A 26,388-nucleotide genomic window follows, 5' to 3' on the forward strand; every position below is an offset into this window, starting at 1 on the left:
GTGTGTGTGTGTGTGTGTGTGTAACTTTAACTAATTTATCTATTTCTATCCATCTATCAAACTTACTATCTAATCTATCTATTGATATTGTGTTGGCAGATGCATTATCACGTGTACATGTGGACTAGCTGCGAAATTCTTATTTCGGGGGAACTGAGGGTTTTCTTGTTGAGTTTTGTTTGTCGGTATGTTAATAGGGTTTGGTTCTTAAGGGAGGGGGTGTTATGACCCACAGGTGGGTCTAGGTGCCTCTATGTTTCTGTCTGTGTGTGTGTGTGAGAGTGGATGACGCCTTGCAGGTGCGGTCCTGGATGTCGGCTGCTGATTGGACACGCCAAGGCTGAGAAGGAGGAGCAGTCGAGCCAGCCTGACGGTCATCCCTCCTCCGCTCCCAAGTCTACAGTTAGTCACTTCTGAAATGGTGTTAGAGCACGCAGCTGTAGGGGTGGGCTGCCATTTTCTTTGTCCCCTCTTTTCTCCTGTTTATTAAGTATGTAGGGAGGTTAGCCTTTCTGTATTTGGCTTCTCTTTCTTTCTTTAGTTAGTTCTTAAGGCGAGCTAGTTGGAGTTTGGTTTATTATTTTGGCCTGGGCCCACCCTGAAGCCTTTGCTGCCCACCGGTTAAGTTGTTTTGTTTCTTTCATTTACTGATTCATAAATGTTTTTGTTGAAAACCGCCAACTGCCGTGAGAAATTAATGAGGCTTGGGAGTGGGGGAAGGTGTCCCACATGTTGCGTCTCGGTCCCCCGAGACGGGACGTAACACGGAGTTTTCACTGTGACAGCAGGTTGAGCTCCTACCGTGTTACAGGTGACGTCATCACGTTAGCCTGTTCCATTCCTGCTAAATTCTTTAAAGAACTACCGTTAGTAAACTTTTAAATTATAATACACTCTACACTAATTGTAATTTCCTGCCCGTGGTTCTATATAGCAACAGCTGATGGCTCATATCAGCAGATAAGCAGCAACAATCTGGGCATTGCGGGTGATTCATAAATATGTCATTTCTTATTAATTAGCCCATAAGTTTTGTACACCAGTGTGACACCAAATGCTTGTTGCTGACAGCAGTGAAGAAATGACACTCTAGTGGTTCTGCACATTAGTATAAATAGAGTGATTCTCTATCATTACATCACAGGAGGGCGGCACTCTGACAGATTCCATGAACCTGAACACTGATGATCCAGACTCCGGTCCAGATGAGCCAACAGGCCACAGTGGAAACGGGTCAGAGCATGGACTGGCTGCTGAAAGGATCCAGGTAGGTGGCGCTGTCATCCCAAGTTGTGTGGTGTGGAGGATCAGGGCCAAAGTTCCAGATGCTCACAGATGTGACTGTGGATTCAGGAGGAGTGTTTGAAGGCTGGACTCCCAACAGTGATTGGCTGCTGAGGACCTCTCAATCACAATCAGGTTTTTTAGTGGCTGTGAGATTGAAAGTGAGATTGCATTGTCCAGGTAGGAGGACAGCAGTCAGTCATGTTTCACCTCCAGTCAACACGCAGTGGTTCACATGAAGGTCCAAGAGGCCTACAGACCTACACTGAGTCTGGACGTGGCAGTACAGTTGGATCATTGTCTTTGTTGTGTTGTTTGGTCATTGTGATCCAATGTAATGTGAGAGAAGGACGAGTGCAGTTATATTGGAGTGAGTTATTTAGAGTGTAATAGAAGTTATAATGCAGAGTCTGTTTTTATGAAATGTTCTATCACCTGGCATCCATCCATCCATCCATCCATCCATCCATCCATCCATCTTCTACTGCCGTATCTGGAGTCAGGTCTCGGGGGCAGCAGCCTCAGCAGAGACCCCTAGACTTCCCTGGACCCAGTCACCTCCTCCAGCTCCTCCAGTGGGACCCCAAGGCTTCCCAGTCCAGCCCAGAGACCTGGTCCCTCCAGCAGGGTCTCCTCCTGGTGGGACATGCCTGGAACACCTCCCCAGGGAGGCGTCCTAAACAAGACCCCGAGATGCTGGAACTCCTCCCCCTGAGGCAGGGCCTCCCCACCGACCCAGAGAGGGCAAACCACCTCATATCCAGCATTGATTTATCTGTTGGTGATTAATTATAATGTAACATTTATTTTATTTAAATTATATTTGAACTGAATTGGATTTGTTTGTAAAAGTGAGATTTATTTTCATTGATTCATGTGGTTTATGTTGAGACCGAGTGGAGAAGTGGGTATGGCCTACAGAAGGTTTGAGTACACAAGTTATTCAGATATGGAAAATCCCCATGGCAGGACTTCAGGAGATATATAATCAAAGTGTTAAAGCAACAGAAATGAAATGTCAGTTGAGGTCAAGGTTACACAGGTCAGAGGTTGTGATGGCTTTTATTGTAAGAATATTGAATCCTTGAAATATAATGTTTGAGCTCGTAACAAAGTTAGGATGATATAACATAATCACATAAAATAAATGATCTGGTTTCCTTCTGATTCATTGATGTCCTTCTGAAATCTCCACACAAACATCTGGCAAGCATCAAAACCATGAATTATTTTGAGGGAAATTTCTTTTGTCTTACTTATGATTCAATAATGATTTGAGTTCCCATCACAGGTGTTGTGAATCACTTTATCTTTTCCACATGATTTCCTCATTTAAGATCATGAAGCAGAAATAAAGTCTCTTGAAAAGTATTTTTCACCTCCAAAATGAAGATGCTATAGAACTCTGAAGTGAGAGCAGAGCAGTGTGTTGTTGATGTGTGGAACCTTCATGCTGAGATGTTCCAGCCGTGGATGATGAGAGCAGAAGCAGTGGTTGTGTTGCTGCTGCCTTCACTGAGCAGCTGCTCCAAGTCCTGCTTCTTCCACTGAGGATTCAACTCCAGCAGTGGCTTCTGGGACGTCTCTCCCAGTAACCACAGCAGCTTGTAGGGAGAAGCAGTCCGCCAGCCACCAGGCTCCACAGGGGTCAAAGGTCGTGCCAGCTTGCTGGTTAGCTCCACTGGTTGTAGTTCTGTCAACCACCACTAGATGGAGCGCTCCTCTTCACTCTCCTCCTCACTCCCCGTCACAAAGGTCTCCCAGCTGCAGAGAGAAGAAGAGACAGCAACAGTCAGGACTCACGGTCCTTGAACGCATCATCACAGAGACGTTGACTGTTGATGGAGATGATGGAGTGACTGGTGAGAAGAATCTGACTCTCAGTCACATGTCAAGTGTGGAACATATGAAGGTCATGTGACCATGGAGTGTTGGACTGATACTGAGGCCTGATGAAGATGAACTGATCAATAATTGAGTGGTGAACTGAGAGAAGAAGCAGTTTGGCAGCAGATGTTGGATGAATGAGGAGCAGTTGATCAATGTTGACATAGTTTTTCTATTGGTTGGAAATGTCTTGTTGGCAGGGCAGAAAGATCAACTCCCCAGTATGATACAACTGATGCTTGCATTGTGGCTACGAACAAAACCAAACAAGCAAAAACTGGTCAAACAGCGCCCCTCAGTGCTAGAACTGGGAGCTGCGAGGACCGACACGTCATAGGAAGGTTTGAAGGTTCAAGGCCACATTTGAACACTTTGTTTCTTATTTACATATTATAGAGTGACCTGTCTGAAATATCTGCCTGTTAATCAATGTGTTATTTTTTCAGCATGTGTTCATTTCTCTGTACAGTCTGCAGTAGAAGGTAGTTCTGACTCGAGGGCGCCCCCTGGCGGCTCTTTACAAAACTACAGTTGCCATCACTTGTTGGCAGTCCATGATGACGGTGAGAAAAATGTGATTTCCTCTTTGAAGAGCTGCACCTGTTTCTCCCTGACGTGATGAGACTGGACACTTGTTTAGGGCAGTGGCGGCTGCTGGTCTTTCAAGGAGGGGAAGCTCATTTTCTGCCTGCGTCATAAAATCCATTTGTTTATTTATACGTAAATTATGCCATCAATGTCTTTCAATAAAAATTATCAGTGACCCTGTTGTAGCAGCTAGCTGCCTGCCTGCCACTTCACACCAGTCTGTTGCACAAACTGTCCACTGCCTGGCCGCATCTGGAGCACAAGCTAGAAATCATCTTTGCACTTCCTGCTGCTGCACAGTGTTCTTCTGTCTGATCAGCCTTTCTCCCCCTCAGGCTGCAGCTGCACTGGTGAGTTCCAGCTGACATTATATCTTCATATATTCTTATTAACGGCTGACTGTGTATAATGGAGATACTGTTTATATATACAGTATGTATGCATTGTAGTTGTACCCATATTTTATTTATTTATACACAGCCTTGACAACATCTATTGTATTTATGGACCTATAATTATATAATTATATCTGTTAAAGCTTTCGGGATACATATATATGTATATATATATATATATATGTATATATATATATTAAGGGTGTCAAAGTTAACGCGTTATTAACGCGTTAACTCAACGCCGCTTTATCGCCGAAAAGTTTTTTTATCGCGCAATTAACGCACACGATGCTTTTTGAGCCTTTGGCCGCTCCGTAGATTGTGGAAACTGGAAATGAATTGACTCACAGCACACAGTCACACGCTTGCAGCCGGTGTACCAGCTTGTAAACACAACAAAAAAAACGAGCGCTTCCATTCGGCGCCCATGTTCATCAATGTAGTAGTTCACACCCGACGCGAACAGGCGCGCGGCTCCCCTCGCGGATCGCACCATGCATTTAACGTCAGTTCACTGGACGTGGAAGCGAAGCACCGAGCGCTTCCATTCGGCGCCCACGTTATTCAATGTGGTGGTTCACACTAGACGCAAACAGGCGCGCGGCTCGCGCCATGCAGTTGTCGCTTCGGCGTCTGCTCTATTTTGTGCGCGAGCCGTGAGCGATCCTCGTCAATAGTACAGGAAGTCGCTAAAAAAAACAACAACGAGAAAAGAAGCCACCAACGTCTTCCTCCTGAACCTGGTCCTGTCCAATGTCCTCTTCACCTCCAGTCTCCCCTTCTGGGCCACCTACCACCTCTCGGAGTGGATCTTCGGCGAGGCGCTGTGCAAGCTGGTCAGCGGCGCCTACTCTGTTGGCTTCTGCTACCTGACCGTGGTGCACGCGGTCCCGGCCGCCAAGAGCAGGAGGAGGACGAACGCCGTGGCGGGAACGCTGACGGTCTGGCTGGTCAGCGTGGCGGCCAGCGCCAAGGAGTTTGTCCTGCAGACGGTGTGGGAGAGTCCGTTCGACGGGCTGATGTGCGAGGAGGCCGGGTAACCCGAGAGCACCGTGCTACCAGCAGTTCCTGCTCTTCTTCCTGCTCCCGCTCTTCATGGTGATGTACTGCTACACCGGCATCACCGTCCGCGTCCTGTCCACTCGGCTGAAGAACAAGTGCCGCACCGTCAAGCTCATCTTTGTCACCGTTTTCACCTTTTTCCTCTGCTGGACGTCCTACAACGTGATAGTCTTCCTGCGCGCCCTCGAGCTCTCCGGCCCCAGCCGGGGGGGGGCGGCTCATCGTGTGCCGCCTCGGAGGCCACGGACTATGCGCTGTACGTGACGCAGAACGTGGCCTACGTGTACTGTTGCGTCAGTCCCGTGTTTTACACGTTTGTGGGCAAGAAGTTCCAGAGCCACTTGAGAAAGCTGCTGGCCAGGAAGCTGCCGTGCCTCCACAAGCACATGAGCCTCAGCAGCCAGAGCAGCAGGACCACGTCCCAGAGGACTGCACACTCTGTCTACTAGTGCCAGTCTCACACACACACACACACACACACACACACACACACACACACACACACAGCCAGTTGTTCCCACCTAGACAGTTAGCGCTGTATATCTAGAAAAACATACTAGCAGTTCATGGACTAAGTCTCAATCCAGGGTCTGCATCCTTGGAAGGAAGCCTCCATTGTCTGAAGGAAGCGTCCTCCGTCCGAAGGAAGCGTCCTCCGTCCGAAGGATGCGTCCTCCGTCTGAAGGAAGCGTCCTCCGTCTGAAGGAAGCGTCCTCCCAAGGACCCGGCCCAGAAGGACCGACCCAAACCCCGCCTCCCCGGTAACCTCACGGGACGGTCTAGCCTTGGGCGTACTTCCTGGTTGCGTCACCGCCGTTCCCTCCTGCTGGCCAACCCCGGAAATGTGGTTTTCATAGCATCAAGCTCACCATTGGTTGGTTGGATGTTCAAATCAGTAAAAACCCTGCGTTAAAAACTGAAGATTTGATGTGAAATTTCAATACTTAAATTTATACGCGGTATCTTTGCCAGTAGATGGCGCTAATTTCAGCTGACTTCCCAGGATCCCAGGATGCTTTGCAGCAGCAGCACGCAAAGCAATCTGGGATACAGAAGGAGGTGAAGGATAGTAGTGGTGTAGCCTTGGTGCTAACAGTAGGGAGCATTTGGAGCGTCGTTCTGACTATTAGGAATTGGGAGGAGCCTTCAGCGCAGTGCGGTGACGCAACTTCCTTTCAAATTGCAGCCTTCCAAGGATGCAGCGCCTGAACTGAGACACAGCCATGGATTGCTGGTGACGTACGGGGTCACGTGACCCGTTCACTGACCAGTGAACATGGCGCGGGGATGTGTGTGAAAAGTACACAATTATTCTTTGGGTTTTGAACTCAACGGTTTGTTGTGTTGTGTAAACCTTGTCAGCAGTGAGTTGTACCAACTATTATCGACTACTACAAATAGATCAATAAATACACACATTTTATGGACTGAAATGTGTTTTTCTGATGTGGGCTGTTTGTCCTGGTGTGTTTCCAGAGGAAGTCCTGGATCCTTGTGGCTGTAGGGGGAGTAGGAGGCTCAACGTTGGCCTTGACAAAGGACAGTAGTGACCTTGTCACTGCTGAGCTCCACTCAGTTTGTTCAAACACTGGGTTTGTTTTTACCTAACCCTGATGGAGCCTTGCTATGAGTGGAACTGTGACACACGAGAAGGCTTTACTAGACAGAGGGGGTGGGGGGTAGCGGAGCAGCAGCAGATGGATGCAGTGTTTTGGTGAGCCACCTCATAGGAGGAGACAATGTATCCTGGGATATCATGGAGAAAACGTGTTGCTGTAATGTCAATGGAACCAAGTCAGTGTCTGTGAAGCCCCACCAGGGTGTTGAGCTACTAGAACAGGGGTGACATGACAGAACTGCATCGAGTCGGCGGGCCACCGAAGTTATGTTGACGGGGGGGGGGCAACTCCATTGGGGCAGACCTCTACATCGCGGTCGAACGTGATATATGGATAGATGGTGGTCAAAATGCTATTTCGCCGGTGATAGATAGTGTGTGTTGAATACATACATTCGTCACTGTATTTTGATTTACCTTGTATGTATATCTATACTGTTGGAATCATATATTTAGTTTAGATGTTAGTGTTGAATAATATAATTAGTTTAGATGTTTGTTTATAATAACATGATTATTAATATAAAGCTGTTTAATCATTTGGCTGACCTACTCATAGAGAAAAGGCATTGTTGCAGGAGTCACACAAAGAGCTCAAGAAGGAACAAAGGGAAGAACATCCCTCACTAACTGGTGACCCTGGGGGAGCAGAGGGTGACCCTGGAGACCAGAGGGTGACCCTGGGGGACCAGTGGGTGACCAGAGGGTGACCCTGGGGGACCGGATCACCCTGGGGGAGCAGAGGGTGACCATGGGGGACCAGAGGATGGACAGAGAGCTAACTGACTTTGCGACCACCATAAGACTTTATAACCCGGTCATTTACAGGGGGGAGAACTCATGATCCATCGGAGGCACGGGGGGGAGGAGCCTGTGACCTCAGGCATGTTGTGCACTGTATTATTTCAACAGGTCTTGCTGGAACCAATAATGGATCATTTGGCTCCCTGCCAAATAAGGACTTGTTTCCTGTTGCACTCAGTAATCAGAGACTTGGATCAAAGGCTGCCCCAACATCCAATGAGGCTTGGGTCTGGAGACCGGGCAGCCAGTCAGAAGAGGATAACACCTGGGAGTGTTTGCATGTTTTCTTTCTGTATAAAAGGACTGGGTCAAGGGACAGAGAGCAGTCAGACTTCATGCCCTGACAATACTTTGGTGTTGCTAGGGTTCTGAACTGGGCCCAGAGCTCTGTATAGTTGTACCCTCAATTGATTTCTTTACTAAAGACATATTTAAATTGGCATTCTTCTCCTGTGACTCTTCATTCAACCAACACGCGGATCAGCAGCACGGCACAAGGAAATCTGATCCAACAATACATAGAGAGAGAGAGAGAGAGAGAGAGAGAGAATTTTGTGTATACAACATTAATACAAACAAAGTACCGTAAATACGCCAGGGATTGACAGAAAAAAAAAAGATAACCTTAATCAACCGATGTAGTTTGGCCTAATAGAGTTGCTGTATGTGATGTCATTGGCAGTCGCCCACCGGACAGAGGCGACTGCCAATGACGTCACATACGGCAACTCTATTAGGACGGGGTTTGCCCATGTCTGTACTAGAACCACCCAGAACCACCAGGGTGTTTAGCTCTTAGAACCCCCTAGAACCTCCTAGAACCATCCAGAACCACCAGGGTGTTTAGCTCTTAGAACACCCTAGAAGCTCCTAGAACCATCCAGAACCACCCAGAACCACCAAGGTGTTTAGCTCTTAGAACCCCCTAGAACAATCCAGAACCACCAGGGTGTTTAGCTCTTAGAACCCCCTAGAACCTCCTAGAACCATCCAGAACCACCAGGGTGTTTAGCTCTTAGAACCCCCGAGAACAATCCAGAACCAACAGGGTGTTGAGCGCTTTATTGCAATGACTCTGCAAACACTCAGACACCTGAGTCAAATGATACAAGTGTTGGTGAAGATGCCACATTTCACAGCACATTGAAGCTACTAACATAGATCTACATACACATTAATCTACCTGAACATGCAAACACAAGCAGGTGGAGATTTAAAGATACTGCTCAAGAAAAAAGGTGCATTAAACATTGATGGACTTATATGGGTACGCATACAAATATATATTTATTAGTGCTGGGACTCCATTAAAGAAAATAATCTAATTAATTATGGTCTTTGTAATTGGTCAAACCTCTGACCTTTGACCTCTATCAGTCATGGTTGACCTCCAGTGCTCACGCAGTGCTTCACTGGAAGGCCAAGAACAATCCAAGAGTCCATATGTGGCACTGCAAGGTCCACCAGTGGCTTCTTGGGACGTCTCTCCCAGTAACCACAGCAGCGTGTAGGGAGAAGCAGTCCGCCAGCCACCAGGCTCCACTGGGGTCAAAGGTTGTGACACGCAGTTCTGTCAGCCACCACTAGATGGAGCTCTCCTCTTCACTCTCCTCCTCATCCTCCCTCAATACCTCTCCCACCTGCAGAGAGAAGAAGAGACAGCAGGAGTCAGGACTCACAGTCCTTGAACGCATCATCACACAGACGTTGACTGTTGATGGAGATGATGGAGTGACTGGTGAGAAGAAGCAGACTCTCAGTCACATGTCAAGTGTGGAACATATGAAGGTCATGTGACCATGGAGTGTTGGACTGATACTGAGGCCTGATGAAGATGAACTGATCAATAATTGAGTGGTGAACTGAGAGAAGAAGCAGTTTGGCAGCAGATGTTGGATGAATGAGGAGCAGCTGGACAACACCATCCTCCTCTCACACTGTGACTGGGAACACTGGACCTCTGCTGTGGGATCAACTGGCTTTGGTGCTGGAACCATCATCCACTGCTTCCAAACCAGTACTGACCTCACAGTCTGCAGTTGATAGTCTCTGCTGTGGACAAGATCCATCAGTGGCTTCACTGATGAAGCCTTCAGGTTGTTCAACCTCAGGTCCAGCTCTCTGAGGTGGGAGGGGTTGGACTTCAGAGCCGAGAGCAGCCAATCACAACTGACCTCTGACAAACTGCAGTCAATCAACCTGAATAGAGAATAAATGATGGAGAGTTTATAATGATGGAGCGTTTTTCCAGGGTGTCATCACTCTGAAAATCAAAGTGAAATGTCGACTTCAGAATCTGACACTACAGAAAATGTCACCTTGAAATTAAATCCTCAGTCCAAAACTAATGTGTGTTGAAGTGATGTTTGGTCACATGACCACTGATGAACAGAATGAAGTTTTCATATTTCTGGATGTCATTTTGATATGAATCAACCTTCAGTTCAATGTTTATTCAACATGTGTGATGAAGTGTGTTTGGTGCTGAAACCATCATCCACTGGTTCCAAACCAGTACTGACCTCAGAACCTCCAGTTTACAGTCTGGACTCTGCAGAAAACCACTCAGCACCTTCACTCCTGAATCCTGCAGCTGGTTCTCACTCAGGTCCAGGAGTCTGAGGTGGGAGGGGTTGGACTTCAGAGCTGAGAGCAGCCAATCACAGCTGAGCTCTGACAAACTGCACAACTCCAACCTGAATAGAGAATAAATGATGGAGTGAGTGGAGTTTTCATCACTATATGAAATTAAAAATATGAATGTCTATAACACTGTAATGTCCATTAAACCAATCAGAAGCACAACAATAATACTGAAATAATGAATCACCACAATAAAATATTTTATATCAACCTGTTTAGTCATGTGACCACTGATCAGCTGTTAACAATGTTGGAATTCATTGATTCATTTTGCCTCAAAGGTTCAGTGTGTAAAATCAGTGCAGATATATTGCTGAAAGCTTCATATACAACCGTCAATATAGTTTGAAGTCTTTGATTAGTAGAAAATAAAAGTCCTCTGCTTTTCCTGCCATTAGAATGCTTCTTTCTAGAAACAGACAGAAGGTCAAAGGTCGTGGCCATCTTGCACCGCCATGTTTGTAGGCGGCTGGTTGGGAAGATGAGTTTGAGAAACAGTTTCATATTGATGGTTGGAGGCTGGAATCCTCTAATAAAGCAAATGCTGAGAACAAATGGTTATTAAGTGACTGAAATGCAGTGGAATCTTTTCTGCATCTTGCTCATCAATACTGAACTGACTGAGATGATAGAATCTGCATTGACCCTTGACCTTCTGCTGAGTCCAGCTGGATCTATCTACAGTATCTAAGTGCTCATACAGGTGGCTAATGCTAGCGCTAGCTGAAAATCATGCTAGCACTGGACTGTCTGCTGTGACTATGACTGATTGTGATGCTAATAGATGGTTGTAATATTTGTGTTGATGGAACTTTATCATTATACAGAGAACTAGACACCTTTGCTGTCAACCACATCCTTTATGATGCTGGAAGGCCACCGTAGTTCACTGGCAAGAAGGGGAGAGGGAGCGTCAGCAAGTAAGCACTGCAATCTGATGGCACTAGATGGCAGGATTTTACATACTGGACCTTCAAACCCAGTTTCACTCATTTCAAACACAAACCAGTGACTGCAAATTGAATTTCCAACAGCAGTGAAGTGAAAATCATGACAACAATAACAAGAGTGATAGAAGTTGTAAAGTGAAGAGGGTGAACTGACCTCAGAGTCTCCAGTTTACAGTCTGGACTCTGCAGAAAACCACTCAGCTCCTTCACTCCTGAATCCTGCAGCTGGTTGTCACTCAGGTCCAGGTGTCAGAGGTGGGAGGGGTTGGACTTCAGAGCTGAGAGCAGCCAATCACAGCTGAGCTCTGACAACCTGCACCTCTCCAGCCTGAATGTAGAATAAATGATGGAGAGTTTATAATGATGGAGAGTTTTTCCAGGGTGTCATCACTCTGAAAATCAAAGTGAAATGTCGACTTCAGAATCTGACACTACAGAATAAAATGGGAGAGGGAGGGTGAGCGAACGAGTGCTGCACTGTGGAGTCCATTACTGGCTCTTGATGATGTTGGTGTCTGGGCCCCCTTGCACCAAAGTAGGATTGCGTCATCCAAGATGAGTCACTAAGCCTTCAGCGTTCAACCAATCCACAACACGTGTGTCCAGGCTTTATGGGTTGCACTAAAAGCCATCCAGGATGAGAAGACACGGATTCATCAAGCCAGGTGAAAGCTATCCTGGATCAGTGCGCCATGCACGCGGCTTCCTTCCATAGACCCCGGTTATGGAGCTGGGATTAACGGATTGGCCATCTTTGACCTCCTCATAAGCCTCCATGAGGATTTGCGCCTGGGACGGAGATTCAGACTCTCGAACTTTCTTTTTTTTTGTAATTTATTGTTTATTTGGAGAAGCAAGTGTACAGACATTTCTCTTGCGTACAATATAAAGTCCACATCAAGTGTGGATATGAAAATATAATTGCTAATCCAGTATTTTTTTAACAACAATAACCATAACAGAACGGAACAAGTGAGCAAGTGAGAGGGTCTACTCCATTCCTTTTAACATAAAAAAGAAAGAAGAAAAAAAAAAAACACAGTAAAATGTGTATCATCTCATGAACCAGTCTAGCAGTGTGTATCATGACAATGATTTTACAGAGCAGTCAAATTCAGTTTACAGAAATTACAGCTTTTATATATTCCGTCCATTTTGTCCATATCCTGAAAAAGGAGTCTCTTTGACCTTTAAGACAGAATGACAATTTCTCTAGAATGTAAATATTCTGAACAATATCAATCCATTCATCAATTGTAGGTGCTTCAGTCCTCAACCATTTTCTCGTGATAGTTTTTTTGCTTGCTGCCAGAAGCGTTGCCATGAGTTTTTTATCTGACAAATTCCAGTTATCCCATGAGATGTCTCCTAAGTACAGGACTTCACATTTACAAGGAATTTTCTCAACAAAAATGTTATTTAAGTGCATGCACAGTTGATCCCAGAATGGTTTGATCACCGGACAACCCCAGAAGATATGGTAATGATTTGCCTTGTCTGTCTTACATTGTCTCCAGCAGGTAGCACTGTTGCTGTGATGTTTTTTCTGGGCAGGGGTTACAAAAAACCGAACAATGTTCTTCCAACAGAATTCCCTCCATGAATTGGAGCTTGAGGTCGTCCATTGAAATTTGTGAATCTTTTCCCAGCTTTCAACTGAAATAATTAAATTTCCTTCTTTTTGCCATTTATTCCTTATGTAGTCTGTGTCAACTTGTTTGAACAGCTGAATACCATTGTATAACTTGGAGACAACTTTAGTACAGGAACCTGATTTCAACAATGACAAAAGCACTTCTAAGAATCCTGGTCCAGCTGTTTCCCAAGTTTCTTGTAGATTATGATTATAGTAAGACCTAACCTGCAGATATCTGAAGAAGTCATCCTTCTCCAACCCATTTGACCTTTGAAGTTCTTCAAAACTCTGAAACACCCCCCTCTTGATAAATGTATAATAGGTGGTTAATCCTTTTGAGATCCATCCCTTGAATCTCCCGTCATTCTTGTTTGGTTTAAAAGCCGAGTCAAAAGCGCACCACTTGAACATTTTGATCTGGTTACCTAAATGGCAAATTTTCACTATTCTTCTCCAAGAGTTTAGCATTGTGTATAACATCGAGTCATGCGGTATCATCAAAATATTCTTGTAGTTCTTTGTCCATCAACATCGATAAGAGAGGTACACCTTCCACTGAGGAACTCTCTATGTCTTTCCATCCTGCATTGTATTGTGGACAGCATAGATAGATTAATGGTTTCAGTTGAGCTGCAAGATAATATTCCTGTAGGTTGGGAAGACCCAACCCCCCTTTCTCTTTCTTCAACTGCAGTGTTCTGTACCTTATTCTGGCCTTTTTCCCTTGCCAGATATATTGTGATATTAATCTGTCCCATTCTGTAAATTGTTTCTCTGGAATCAAGATAGGTAAGCACTGAAATAGATATAACAAGCGTGGACTGACTCAACTCTGGAGTGTAAATTGAAAAAAGGGATCACATTCCATCTCTGTATGTCTATTTTTAGTCTTGATGTTAGGGGGCCATAGTTGGCATCGAAAGTCCTGGAAAATTCTTTTGTTAGAAAACCCCCCAAATATTTTATGGAATCCGCCTCCCAATTCCATCTATACAAACTCTTAATTTTGTTTGGAGGGACATAATTCAGTGTTAAAACCTGAGTCTTGTTGATCTTAATCTTGTAACCCGACAATGAACCATATTCCGCAATCATCTCCATTAATATGGGTATAGTTTTAGTTGGATTTGTTATAGTTAGTATTAAATCATCAGCGAACAGGGATAGCTTTTGTTCACCAGAGGCCATCGCAACTCCTGTTATGTCAGGCCTCTGCCTTATCCTTTGGCTCAAAGGCTCTATAAAAAGGGCGAAGAGGAGAGGTGAAATACAACACCCCTGCCTCGTACCTCTTTCCAAAATAAATGATTCCGATAGATCTCCGTTAATTTTTATCTTAGCTGATGGTTTCTCGTACAATGCCGCCAATACATCAATTAAGGACTGGTGGAATCCAAATTTATGCAACACTTTATACAGAAATGACCATCTGACCGAGTCAAATGCCTTTTCTGCGTCCAAACTCAGCATTGCAGTTTCTATTTTGTTTTGTTCTACGTGATTCAAGATGTGAAATGTTTTTCTGATGTTGTCCTGAGTCATTCTGTGTTTGATAAAACCCGTCTGGTCCTTATGTATTATGTCGGGTAAAATTTTTTCAAGCCTCTGTGAAAATATGGCAGTAAATAATTTATATCAATATTTAACACACTCACTGGACGGTAGTTACCACAATCCAATTTATCCTTCCCCTCCTTAGGAATTACTGATATTATTGCGTCTCTCCATGAAGGAGGGATTATTTTCTCTTTCAAAACGCAGTTAAACGCTCTCAATAAAGTAGGGATTAACTGATCTTGCATTTCTTTATACCACTCGGAGGTAAAACCATCCATTCCTGGGGATTTTCAGTGAGAGAGTCAGGTGGGAAAGAAAGATGTCTATCTGATGATCGTTGTTTAATTTGGGTTGGGAATATAAGGTCTGATAAAAGTTTTTAAAACATTTATGAATATTTCCCAGTCCTGCCTCAACACCATTTGTATTTGTGTTTCGTATTTTATAAATAGTTCTATCTGACTGTTGTTTTCGTAATTTAAATGCTAAGAGCTTGAGCGATTTCTCCCCCCCTTCATAATATTTTTGTCTTGTAAGGAGAAGTTTCTTTTGTATCTCTAGTGTGTTTAACTCATCCAATTCTCTTTTCACGTCCTTGATTTTAATATTTGTTACCTCCCGGAAGGTTTTAGAATGCTCCTGTTGGAGTTTCCTTAACTCCTCCTCCAGTTTGTATTGTTTTTGTAATCTCATTTTCTTTTCGTTTGAGGAGATCGCTATTATTTTACCCCTGATCACCGACTTTAACGCGTCCCAGAGTATAATTGGCCCCACCTCTTCATTGTCGTTTTCATCCAAGTATCTTTTAATTTCATCTTTCAAATTATTTTTAATAATTTTATTTTTCAGCAAGTTTGTGTTAAACCTCCAGAGAGTGAATCTGTTTTTCTTAATCAGAAAAAAAGACATATAAATTGGACTGTGGTCCGAGTTAGGGCTCTGGCCGATTTCACATTTTTCTATCCTATGAATATCATCTTTGAGCATGAAAAAATAATCTATGCGTGAGTATACTTTGTATGGAGGGGAGTAATGCGTGTAATCCCGACGACATGGATTTTTAACTCTCCATACATCCACCAATCCAGTTTCTTCTAACATGTTTCTGATTCTTTTACTGATAGTTTGTGTATTAGATTTTCCATTAGACAAATCCAAATTCGGGTTTAATCTAACATTTAAAGTCCCCGGCATATATCAATACCCCTTGACGTTTTGTTACTGTCATTTCAAATATGTGTCTATAGAAGGTCCAGTCGCTACCAGGTGGAGCATAAACATTAATAAGAGTTATCAGGACGCCATCAATTTTCCCTGTAGTCAAAACAAATCTGCCTTCCTTGTCTTTATGTTCTGCAATATGTTCATAGTGCAGGGTACTTGATATTAAAGTTGGCACCCCTCTTCGCCTCCCCGAAGCATGGGAAGAAAAATACACATATTTATATCCCATCTTATTCAACTTGGCATGTTCGGAATCGTCTAGGTGGGTTTCCTGCAGAAAAGCTATTTGGACCTTTTCTTTCTTTCTCTAGATAAAATTTTCCATCTTTTTATCGGATTATGCATCCCATTTATATTGAATGAAACCACCTTCAGTTGTTTTCTTTCCATTTAAGTGATGTCTTCCATTTCACCAATCACATTGGAGAGCCCCCTCAAGCCCACTAGAACTAAAAGAACATGAACAGATAAAGCAAGAACATACATACTCACTGCACAATGAAAAAACAAAAAAACAAAAAACAAAACAAAACAAGCTCGGCTTCCAAACAGGGGTCCATAACCTAGACCCTGTTGAGCTTCTTGGTGACAGCCCGGAAGGGAATGTCCTCCCAAATCTATTGGTGAGGGCCCTTCAGGTGGCAGCAGCACAGTTCCGGATGGACCCTGACGAACCATTTTGTGAAACTATCATCTTTAACTTAGCCTATGTAGAAATTTCTATCTGAGAAATGTACCTCAAGAGGAAAAACGTGGTATCCTTCAGTTCTCAAGGAGCTGGTGGTGATGTTCTCCTAAATGCCCGGAGCCTCTCTTTGTAGTTGACTTCTCTTGAAGAGCTGGAGGCGCCTTTCTCTCTTCTCCCTCCTGTCCTAGTCCAGGTCAGCCGCTCGATCTGCTCCTTCAGGGAATCAGGTGAAATGATGACTTTCACTTTGTAAACTCTTTTGACCATGTCCTCCGTAGCCTCCTCTATGTTGTCGTAGGTTCTGGGCCCTTCTTCATATCTCACTCGCAATCTCGCCGGAAAAAGGGTCTGGAACGAGACCCCGTTCTCCTTCAGAGCCCTACGAACCTCCGTATACTCTCGTGGCTGGTGGGGTAGTCGTGGTCGAGATTTATTCGCTTTTCACGCCAAAAGAGTCCCTTTTGTTGCCAAGCCTTGCGCAGTACAGACTCTTTCATTTTGAAGCTCGAAAACCTCACAAGTATTGAACGTGGTGATACATTCTTCGGGGGTTGCGGTCCCAGCGCCCGATGTGCTCTTTCTATCCGCACGTCTGCCGCGTTCTCGACCAGACCGAGCCCCTCTTTCAGTAAGGTCTCCACAAATGTAGTCATCGACTCCGAGTCCTTCTCGGACTCCTCCGGAACACCGTAGATCCTGACATTTTCCCGACGAGATCGACTGTCCAGGTCCGTTAGCTTTTCTTCCAGCTTCACGTGTAACTTTAGCAGCCCGGTTAACACTTCCTCCGTGTTTAGAGTCCTCTCTTCATTTTTCTCCACCCGCTCCTCCACTTCGCTGATTCTTGCATTCGTTTTATTAATTTCCTCCTTGATAGACTTCAGTTGTTTGTTGTTTTCCTGACGGAAACCTCTCAGTTCTTCTAGTAACACTTCTAAGCTAGCCATCTCGTCCTCGCTTCTTCGTTAGCCCGTGGCTTCACGGAGTTAGCTGTAACTACTTCCTTTCTCTTGCTGATTGTTATATAGAAGCAGGGGCTTCGTTTGTCGTCTTAACCCCTCTGTACGTTTACCGTGGTATGTGGAAATTATATTACTCAACTGGATGGGGGTAGGTCTGTGATTTCTTCGGTTCTTTCGGGAGCCGTTCTATCGAGCTGCCATCTCCATGAGTCTCCAGACTCTCGAACTTTCAAAGCTCGCGAGCTTGGAAGCCCAGACTCCCAGGTCATAGTCATGCGCACCAAGCATTCAGCCAAAGGGATCTTCCCTTGGCCAAGCAGCCAGGGCGCATGATCAATTGGAGGCATAGTGACAGGACCGTCCACTGTCACAAAAACAAGCTCATGTTACTCTTTGATGTGTCTTCATCTTTCTATGGGATGTGTATTTTTATATAGGATGCATGGCAACGTAGAAGTCATGTTAGAAATTATCCAATGATTGCAATATGATCTCAACTCATTTCTTTATCATGATTGAAATGAAATGATTCCAAAGCTTGAAATAATGACAGTGGCTGGAGGTGAATGTGATAACAATGTGCAGTGTTGAGTGGAAGAAGCACTGCCTTCCACTGGTGGTGACTGTTGACTGAGACAAGGATGAAATAGATCCTGGAACTCAGCCTGGTCTGGAGCAGCTCACTCCACACAATAAATCTCCACGGTAACTTCTAGCAGAACATATCTCACTTCCACCTATCCCACTGTTGTGCAACCACATCAAACATCAATTGATCCAGGATAACCAAGATATCCCGGCTTAATCCCTCATCCTAGTTTCCTGCAACAGGGCCCAGTCAAGTGAAAATCATGACAACAATAACAAGAGTGATAGAAGTTGTAGAGTGAAGAGGGTGAACTGACCTCAGAGTCTCCAGTTTACAGTCTGGACTCTGCAGAAAACCACTCAGCACCTTCACTCCTGAATCCTGCAGCTGGTTGAGACTCAGGTCCAGGTGTCTGAGGTGGGAGGAGTTGGACTTCAGAGCTGAGAGCAGCCAATCACAGCTGAGCTCTGACAACCTGCAGCTCTCCAACCTGAATGTAGAATAAATGATGGAGAGTTTATAATGATGGAGAGTTTTTCCAGGGTGTCATCACTCTGAACATCAAAGTGAAATGTGGACTTCAGAATCTGACACGACAGAAACAGAGAGGGAGGGAGAGAGGGTGAGTGAGTGAGCGCTGCAATCTGAAATCTGACCATTAGATTGCAGTATTTTACACACTGGACCTTTAAACCCAGTTTCACTCATTTCAAACACAAACCAGTGACTGCAAATTGAATTTCCAACAGCAGTGAAGTGAAAATCATGACAACAATAACAAGAGTGATAGAAGTTGTAGAGTGAAGAGGGTGAACTGACCTCAGAGTCTCCAGTTTACATTCTGGACTCTGCAGAAAACCACTCAGCTCCTTCACTCCTGAATCCTGCAGCTGGTTGTCACTCACCTCTCCAACCTGAATAAAGAATGAATATTTGATTCCTTCCATGGTGTAAATGTCATATTCAGAGTCATTCCTCCCTGTTGATGATCCAGATGTGCAGCTGTTGGGATCACTGAGTCATTCCCTCAAAGGAGTCATTGTGCCAGTGTGTTGTCAACACAATAACAACAGCAGTGTGTCAGTCAGTGTGCAGCCAATCAGCAGTGAAGATGGAAAATAATCAGTGAGTCCTTTGTGTGCTTGTGGCTGTTTTCAGTCATCAGAGTCTCGTTACAAGTCAAACACATTCAAAGGACAAGATGAAGAAATACTGCTGCACTATTAATCTGCCTCTAATATTTCTTCACAGGATCTTCTGCTCAGTCATGTGACCTTCATCACCAATCAACAACTTCCGTTGAGCTCTCAAGTGACTGGAGACATTTTCCACACTTTCTTCCACCATCCAAAGTCTTTTCTGGCTGCAGATTGTTGACATGAAAATATCAACAACATCCACTTTGTCTAGATGAGTCTTTAATATCTGCTTCAAAGTCTTCACACTGAGCAGCGTTACACACCAGTTGTCATCTGCTGACACACACTGTCCACCAGTAGAAAGCAAGAACTGACCTGAGAACTTCCAGTCTGCAGTTTGGACTCTGCAGTCCAGCACAGAGCAGCTTCACTCCAGGATCCTTCAGGATTGTCCAACTCAGGTCCAGCAGTGTGAGGTGGGAGGGGCTGGACTGCAGAGCTGAAGACACCACTGGCACAGTGAAGATCTGAGAGTTGAACACTGAATGAAGGAGAGCAGAATGAGAAGTTGCTGCTTCCATCATCATCATCATCATTACCATCATCATCACCACCATAATCATCATCACCATCATCATAATCTTCATCACCATCATCGCCATCACCGTCATCACCACCACCATCATCATCATCATCATCACCACCACCATCACCACGATCATCACCATCACCATCATCACCATCACCATCATCACCATCACCATCATAACCACCATCACCATCATAACCACCATCATCATCATCATCATCATCAACATCATCATCACCTCCATCATCATCATAATCATCATCATCATCAACATCATCAACACCACCATCACCATCATCTTCATCATGAATGATTGAAGAGTTGATTTTGGTTGACAGTGTAAATTCAATCAATCTTGTGCAATCAACTGACAACAATGAAAAAGAAGCTTCCAAAACAAATGTGCACATTATAAAGACTCACAACAACAAAAACATAACAACTGTGTGAAGGAAAAAGCAGCAGGCTGAAGCCCAAGCTGATTCTTGCCTGTCCTATACAGTCCATAAGATTAGCTGGAATAATTAGTCAGACAAAATCAAAAAGGAAAAAAAGAGAAGTGCAACTCAACAAAATATGCTTGACATTATTCTTCATCATTGACTCACAATTCAACACACACACACACACACACACACACACACACACACACACACACACACACACACACACACACACATTTTACATGTTTACATACCTTACTAAACGTATCACAGCCTTCCTGCAGTTCCTCACAGCTGGAATCAGTCTCAATCTTCCCTCCCAGGTTGTGTTGTACTTGCTGGGGTCCAACTCCTCCATAACCTCCTCTGACATCTGCAGCATGTAGGCCAGAGCTGAACACTGGATGGCTGAGAGTCCCTTCTCTGATCTGTTCTCTGACTGCAGGAACTCTTGGACCTCCTGATGCACTGACTGATCCTTCACCTCCAGCAGACAGTGGAATATGTTGATGCTTCTGTCAGGAGAAACATCACCAGTGTTCAGCTCCTTCAGGTTGTTGATGACCTTCTGTAAGGTTCCTGTATGATTGTCAGTGAGACCCAGCAGGCCTCCTAAGAGTCTATGGTTGGATTCCAGACTGAGTCCATGGAGAAAGCGAACAAACAAGTCCAGGTGACCGTTTGGACTCTGCAGGGATTTCTTCATCATCTTCTGAAGGAACTCATCCAGGGATTCTCCAGAGTGACCATCTTCTGTCCTCTTCCAGTTGGTGTGACAGTGGAAGCTGAAGACTGCAGCCAGAAACTCCTGGATGCTCAGATGAACGAAGCAGTAGACGGTTTTGTGGAAGATCACACTCTCTCTTCTGAAGATCTCTGTACAAACTCCTGAGTACAAAGAGGCTTCAGTCACACTGAGACCACACTTCTCCAGGTCTTCACTGTAGAACATGATGTTTCCACTCTCCAGATGTTCAAATGCCAGCTGGCCCAGCTTCAGAAGAAGCTCCCTGTCAGCCTCCGTCAGCTCCTGTGGACCTCCTCCATACTTGTGCTGCTTCCTCTTGGTCTGGACCAGCAGGAAGTGTGAGTACATGTCAGTCAGGGTCTTGGGCAGCTCTCCTCTCTGCTCTGAGCTCAACATGCTCTCCAGAACTGTGGCAGTGATCCAGCAGAAGACCGGGATCTCACACATGATGTGGAGGTTCCTGGAGGCCTTGATGTGGGAAATGATCCTGCTGGACACATCTCCTCTATCTCTGAACCTCCTCCTGAAATACTCCTTCTGGTCATCGGTGAAGCCTCGTACTTCTGTCAGCCTGTCCACACATGACGGAGGGATCTGATTGGCTGCTGCAGGTCTGGAAGTTATCCACAGCAGAGCCAAGGGAAGCAGATCTCCTCTGATCAGGTTTGTGAGCAGGACGCTGACTGACTTCTTCTGAGTGACGTCAGTCACCACCTGGTTCTTCTCAAAGTCCAGAGCCAGTCTGCTTTCATCCAGGCCGTCCAAGATGAAGAGAAGTTTGCAGACATGCAGCTGCTCTGCTGTGCATTGGTCAGCACCACTCTGACTCTGAGTCCCTGCTGCTCAGGTGAGGCTTCAAAGATCTGGCTGCACCTGATTGGACGGTCGTGGAGGCTCTTCTTGGTCTTCTTGGTCTCCATGGTCTCAGAGGTCTTGGTGGTCCTCTTAGTCTTCTTGGTCTTCTTGGTCTTCTTTGTCTCTGTGGTCTTCTTGGTCTCTGTGGTCTTCTTGGTCTTGTTGGTCTCCAGCTGCCTGACCTCATGCTCTCTGTTGACCTCCTCACTCAGTCCCTCAGTGATGTAGAGGTCAGTGTAGATGCTGTTGAGGAGGGTTTGACTTCCTGCTTCTTCACCTTCAGTCGCACGTTCACATCTCCTCTCCAGACTGATCTTCTGCTGCTGTAGAAGCTCCTGCAGACCATCATCAGCCTCTGGAGCAGAGAAAAGGTTGGAGAAGAAAACATCAGTGTGACAGTGTGAGCATCATTTTCTCTCCACAACTTTTCAGCTGCTGTGGTGAAGCTGCTGTGTGACTGTTTGCTCTCAACGTCCCTCAGTGAATCTTCTCACTGGAGGTCCTGACGTGATCTCAGAGGGAGAAGTGAAGGAGGTGCCGGTGGACAGTCTTACTGTGATCAGTCTGGCTGTGACTGGCAGGTTGCAGTGCTGCTCCACACTGAAGACACAAGGACTCACCTGATGGAGCAGACCGGTCCCAGAATGAGCCAATGAACCTTCTGTATAACGAGGACGTCCAGCTCATCCTGGCCTGCTGCTGCTGCTGCTGCTGCTGCTGCTGCTGCTGCTGCCGCTGTAGAAGCTCCTTCAGCTGCTGCTTCTCACCACCAGGACTCCCCTCCGTCTTCCTGTGGAGACACTTTGGCTTTGAGTGAGTGGATCAGTTGTTGGTGTCCATCACTTGTCAGCTGTTTTTCTGACTCCATCATTAGTTGGATGGAATCATTGTCTCCATCAACACTAACTGACAGCCTGCTGGCCTCCTAGTGGGCTCTTCACAAATCACTTCTTGTCTTTTGCTCTCTTTTCTAAATTCAATCCCTTCATGCAACTTCACAATCAAAGAATTTGAGCCACAAAGAATGGAGCGCAGCCGTTAATGACGGCGTCTTTTAGCCACCACGTTGCGCCCGTCATGGATTTGTAGCTGTTTTCTAGGCTGGTCTTGTCACATCATCTAATATATTATTAGATGACATATTCATCTATCAAATGTATATTTTCTATCTGGTGTGGTTGACACCTGGTGGGCTCTGGTTGAGCAGTGGCTCTGTGGAACTGGCCCTTTGTTTCTCAGCAGACAGAGACAGTGGAGTCACTGACAGAGTGGGTGGGAGAGAGGGGGGGGGCAGAGAGAGAGAGGATTGATTGATTTTCAGCAGTATTATTATGTTGACATAGTTTTTCTATTGGCTGGAAATGTCTTGTTGCCAGGCAGAAAGATCAACTCCCCAGTATGATACAACTGATGCTTGCATTGTGGCTACAAACAAAACCAAACAAGCAAAAACTGGTCAAACAGCGCCCCTCAGTGGCAGAACTGGGAGCTGCGAGGACCGACGCGTCATAGGAAGGTTTGAAGGTTCAAGGCCACATTTGAACACATTGTGTTTCTTATTGACATATTATAGAGTGACCTGTCTGAAATATCTGCCTGTTAATCAATGTGTTATTTTTTCAGCATGTGTTCATTTCTCTGTAAAGTCTGCAGTAGAAGGTAGTTTTGACTCGAGGACGCCCCCTGGCAGCTCTTTCCAGAACTACAGTTGCCATCACTTGTTGGCAGTCCATGATGACGGTGAGAAAAATGTGATTTCCTCTTTGAAGAGCTGCACCTGTTTCTCCCTGACGTGATGAGACTGGACACTTGTTGAGGGATGTGACACTTCCTGTCAGCTCCTGAGGACAACAAGGAGGCCGAGCCTCTAATGCCCCCTACTGGCTACACTCTGGAAGAGCCCTCCCCCCATCCTCAGGACCAAGTGATCCTCCCTCAACGTGAACACATCACTTCCATGTGAGGAGAGAAGAAGAGACGGCAGAAGTCAGCACTCACACTTCAGTCCTTGAACGCATCATCAGAGACATTCACTGTTGTTGAGTGAAGATGATGGATTCACTGCTGATGAGAAGCAGACTCTCCGTCACATATGTGCTGTGTCTCAATTCAGGTTCTGCACCCTTCAGTCCAAGTGTCCTCCGTCTGAAGGAAGCGTTCTTCGAGGACCCAGCCTAGAAGGACGGACCAAACCCCGCCTCCCCGGTAACCACTGGGGACGGTCTAGCCTTCAGTGTATTTCCTCGTTGCGTCACCACCGTTCCCTCCGGCTGGCCAACCCCGGAAGTGACGTTTTTATAGTATCAAGCCATTGGTTCGCCATCTAACAATGCTGTTGGATGATCAAATAAGTAAAATCCTACGTTAAAAACTGGATACTTTATGTGAAACTTCAATATTTAAATTTATATGTCGTGTCTTTACCAGTATTGGCAGCGGGACGGCTTGACTGGTGAGAGGGGCATGATGGGAAATGACACGATTGAGCAGATCAGGACTAAAATATTGATCCGTCCAATACGTGGATTCTCAAATCAATACTCCAGTCATCTGAGGCCTTCCATTGTTTCTCTGGGGTACAGCCAGATAGAAATGCTCCAACTCTGAATGACTGCTGCCTGCCTGCCTGAAGGGCCTCTGCTAAAATGATACAAATTGGTTATTTGACCAATGTTAAAGTTTTGCTCATTTCCTTCCTGAAATTCACCTTGAAATCCCACCCCCAGTTGGGATCAGGATAATACAGTTCTTTTTGGATCAAAGTTCTCCACATCCTACTGAAATGTTTTCAACAACACAAACTGAAGCTTTGATCCAGATTAAAATTAGGATTGGATTACATCATCTAATCCCATTTCGGAATCCTTCTTTCCCTTTTCAACCCGTTTCCAAGATTCCATCCAATCCCAGAACCAACATCCAATCAGATTACCAGTGAAGGTGTGGGCGGGGCCAAGGCTGATGGGACCGACCAATAGCAAGGTGTTGATTTTTCAACATGAGGTGTTGATGATCAAGCAGGTGTTGTCATCAACAGCTCTGTTGAGTCAGCGGTTCATCTGTATTTCCGGGACAAAGGCTGCTCCTTCCAAGACTCAAAGGTCCAGATTTTAGACACAGAAGACAGATGGTTTGAGAGAGGAGTGAAAGAAGCCACCTGTGTCCACCTAGAGCGACCCTCTGTGAACAGAGAGGAGGACTCCTGCTGCTGCTGCTGCTGCTGCCTCCAGCCAACATGCAGCCAGACGGAGAAGCACTTGGACTTTGAGGTGCTCTTGGGATATTTTCTGATTCTTAGATTCTCTGATCAGTGTTTCTGCTCCCACTTCCCTGAAATCACATGACGCTGTGTTGAGCTGAAGTGCAGCCACGCCCCTCTCTCTCTGCCAGGGTGCATCCAGTGTGGCTGTGGCTCCCAGGAGCAGTTGGAGTGCAAGAGGTGAAGATGGTCTGGTCCTCAAGGAGCTGCTCACTCCATCAAAAGACAAGGGCAGCAAACATTGTGTCAGAAGCAGTGGCAGGAAAACAGTGGCAGAAACTGCACAAGGAGCAGAACACACTGCAGGACAAAGCAGTGATGGACAAATGAAGCTTGTGGGAAACATCCAAGCACTGGAGCCACTGCTTGAAAATGGCTGCAAATGACTGCAAGCTGCAGTAACACTGCCCTCTGCTGGCCACACACACACACACACACACACACACACACACACACACACACACACACACACACACACACACACACACACATCTCAATGAGCAGCATTCAGGATGCTGCATTTATTGTAGAGAAGCTTTGATGCTGAAGTATCATTGCTCTGATCACCTTTGACCTTAAAAAGCCTCGACTTGAAATAATCTCTCTCTCAGGGTCAAAGGTCAAGGGTCAGAGGTCAAGGTAGGTCCATTACTACTGTTATTCTCATTGCTTTGTTAATTAAAAAAAGGTTTCAACAATAAATGTTGTACACATGTGTATTTTTGTAAGCATCTTTCACATGTGTATGTTCTTGAACGTGTATATTTCAATAACATTTTAATAATCCTTTGTGTTTGATCTTCAATGTCTTTTTTCAACACATTCTATCATCTGCATGCTTTACCATCTCTTTGAAACACATTCTAATAAATATTGCAGTGTTTTTCAACATATTTTTCAATGCATTGAAAGCTCCTCCAGTTCTCCAGTCAACTCATGTCTTCATTCTGAGGCTGCTGGTGCAATTCCTCCAATCAAATCATCAACACATCAACTGTAGTCAGAGACTTTCATCATCACTATGGACACTGTTGCTTTTCCCGCCGCTTCATCGTTCAACTTTGGCTTCACTTTCAATAGGATGCCGCACTTTTCACGCTCGCCTCCCCTGCAGTCCTCTGGCGCCCCCCAGTGGAGGCTTTGAAAAGCGCAGGGCCAGAGGGATCAGTGGCACTGTTCAAATCCACATTCACTGACTTTACCTTCCTGTTGTTGAGTTGAAACTCCGCCCACCCTCCCAGTTTCAGGGAGCCTGATTGTAACGGAACAATTGAATCAGGGGTCAGACGGTTGGAACCGGGTCAAAGGTCAAATTCATAGGTCAAAGACGTGTATTTCAGGAACGGAAGGTCATATAAAGATGATTCCACCTCTGGCCTGTTCAGAAAGGAGGAATTATGTCAGAGAATCCAGGTTTGAAGTCAAACTACGTCCCGGGGGCCATATGCGGCCAATTACACTCTCCAAT

General features: G+C 45.3%; 1 protein-coding gene and 1 long non-coding RNA gene across 2 annotated transcripts in view; both read right to left on the reverse strand.

The window, feature by feature from the left end:
• The window catches only part of LOC142879623 (NLR family CARD domain-containing protein 3-like), a 364,984-nt gene extending 343,377 nt beyond the window's left edge, over positions 1–21,607 (reverse strand). The window contains exon 1 of the mRNA XM_076013004.1: positions 20,313–21,607. Within this exon, the coding sequence (XP_075869119.1) occupies positions 20,313–21,253 (941 nt within the window). The 5' untranslated portion in view covers positions 21,254–21,607. The remainder of the gene's footprint in view (positions 1–20,312) is intronic.
• LOC142879625 (uncharacterized) lies at positions 8,829–9,821 on the reverse strand. The gene is made up of 2 exons (XR_012925328.1): positions 9,660–9,821; positions 8,829–9,271 (listed from the first exon to the last, which is right to left on the reverse strand). It is a non-coding gene; the product is annotated as an uncharacterized LOC142879625 (long non-coding RNA).
• Positions 21,608–26,388: the final 4,781 nt, after the last annotated feature.

This window comes from Nelusetta ayraudi, unplaced genomic scaffold, assembly GCF_046127955.1.
Source record: "Nelusetta ayraudi isolate G7.1 ecotype Tasmania unplaced genomic scaffold, CSIRO-AGI_Nayr_v1 ptg000137l, whole genome shotgun sequence".
Lineage (NCBI taxonomy): Eukaryota > Metazoa > Chordata > Actinopteri > Tetraodontiformes > Monacanthidae > Nelusetta > Nelusetta ayraudi.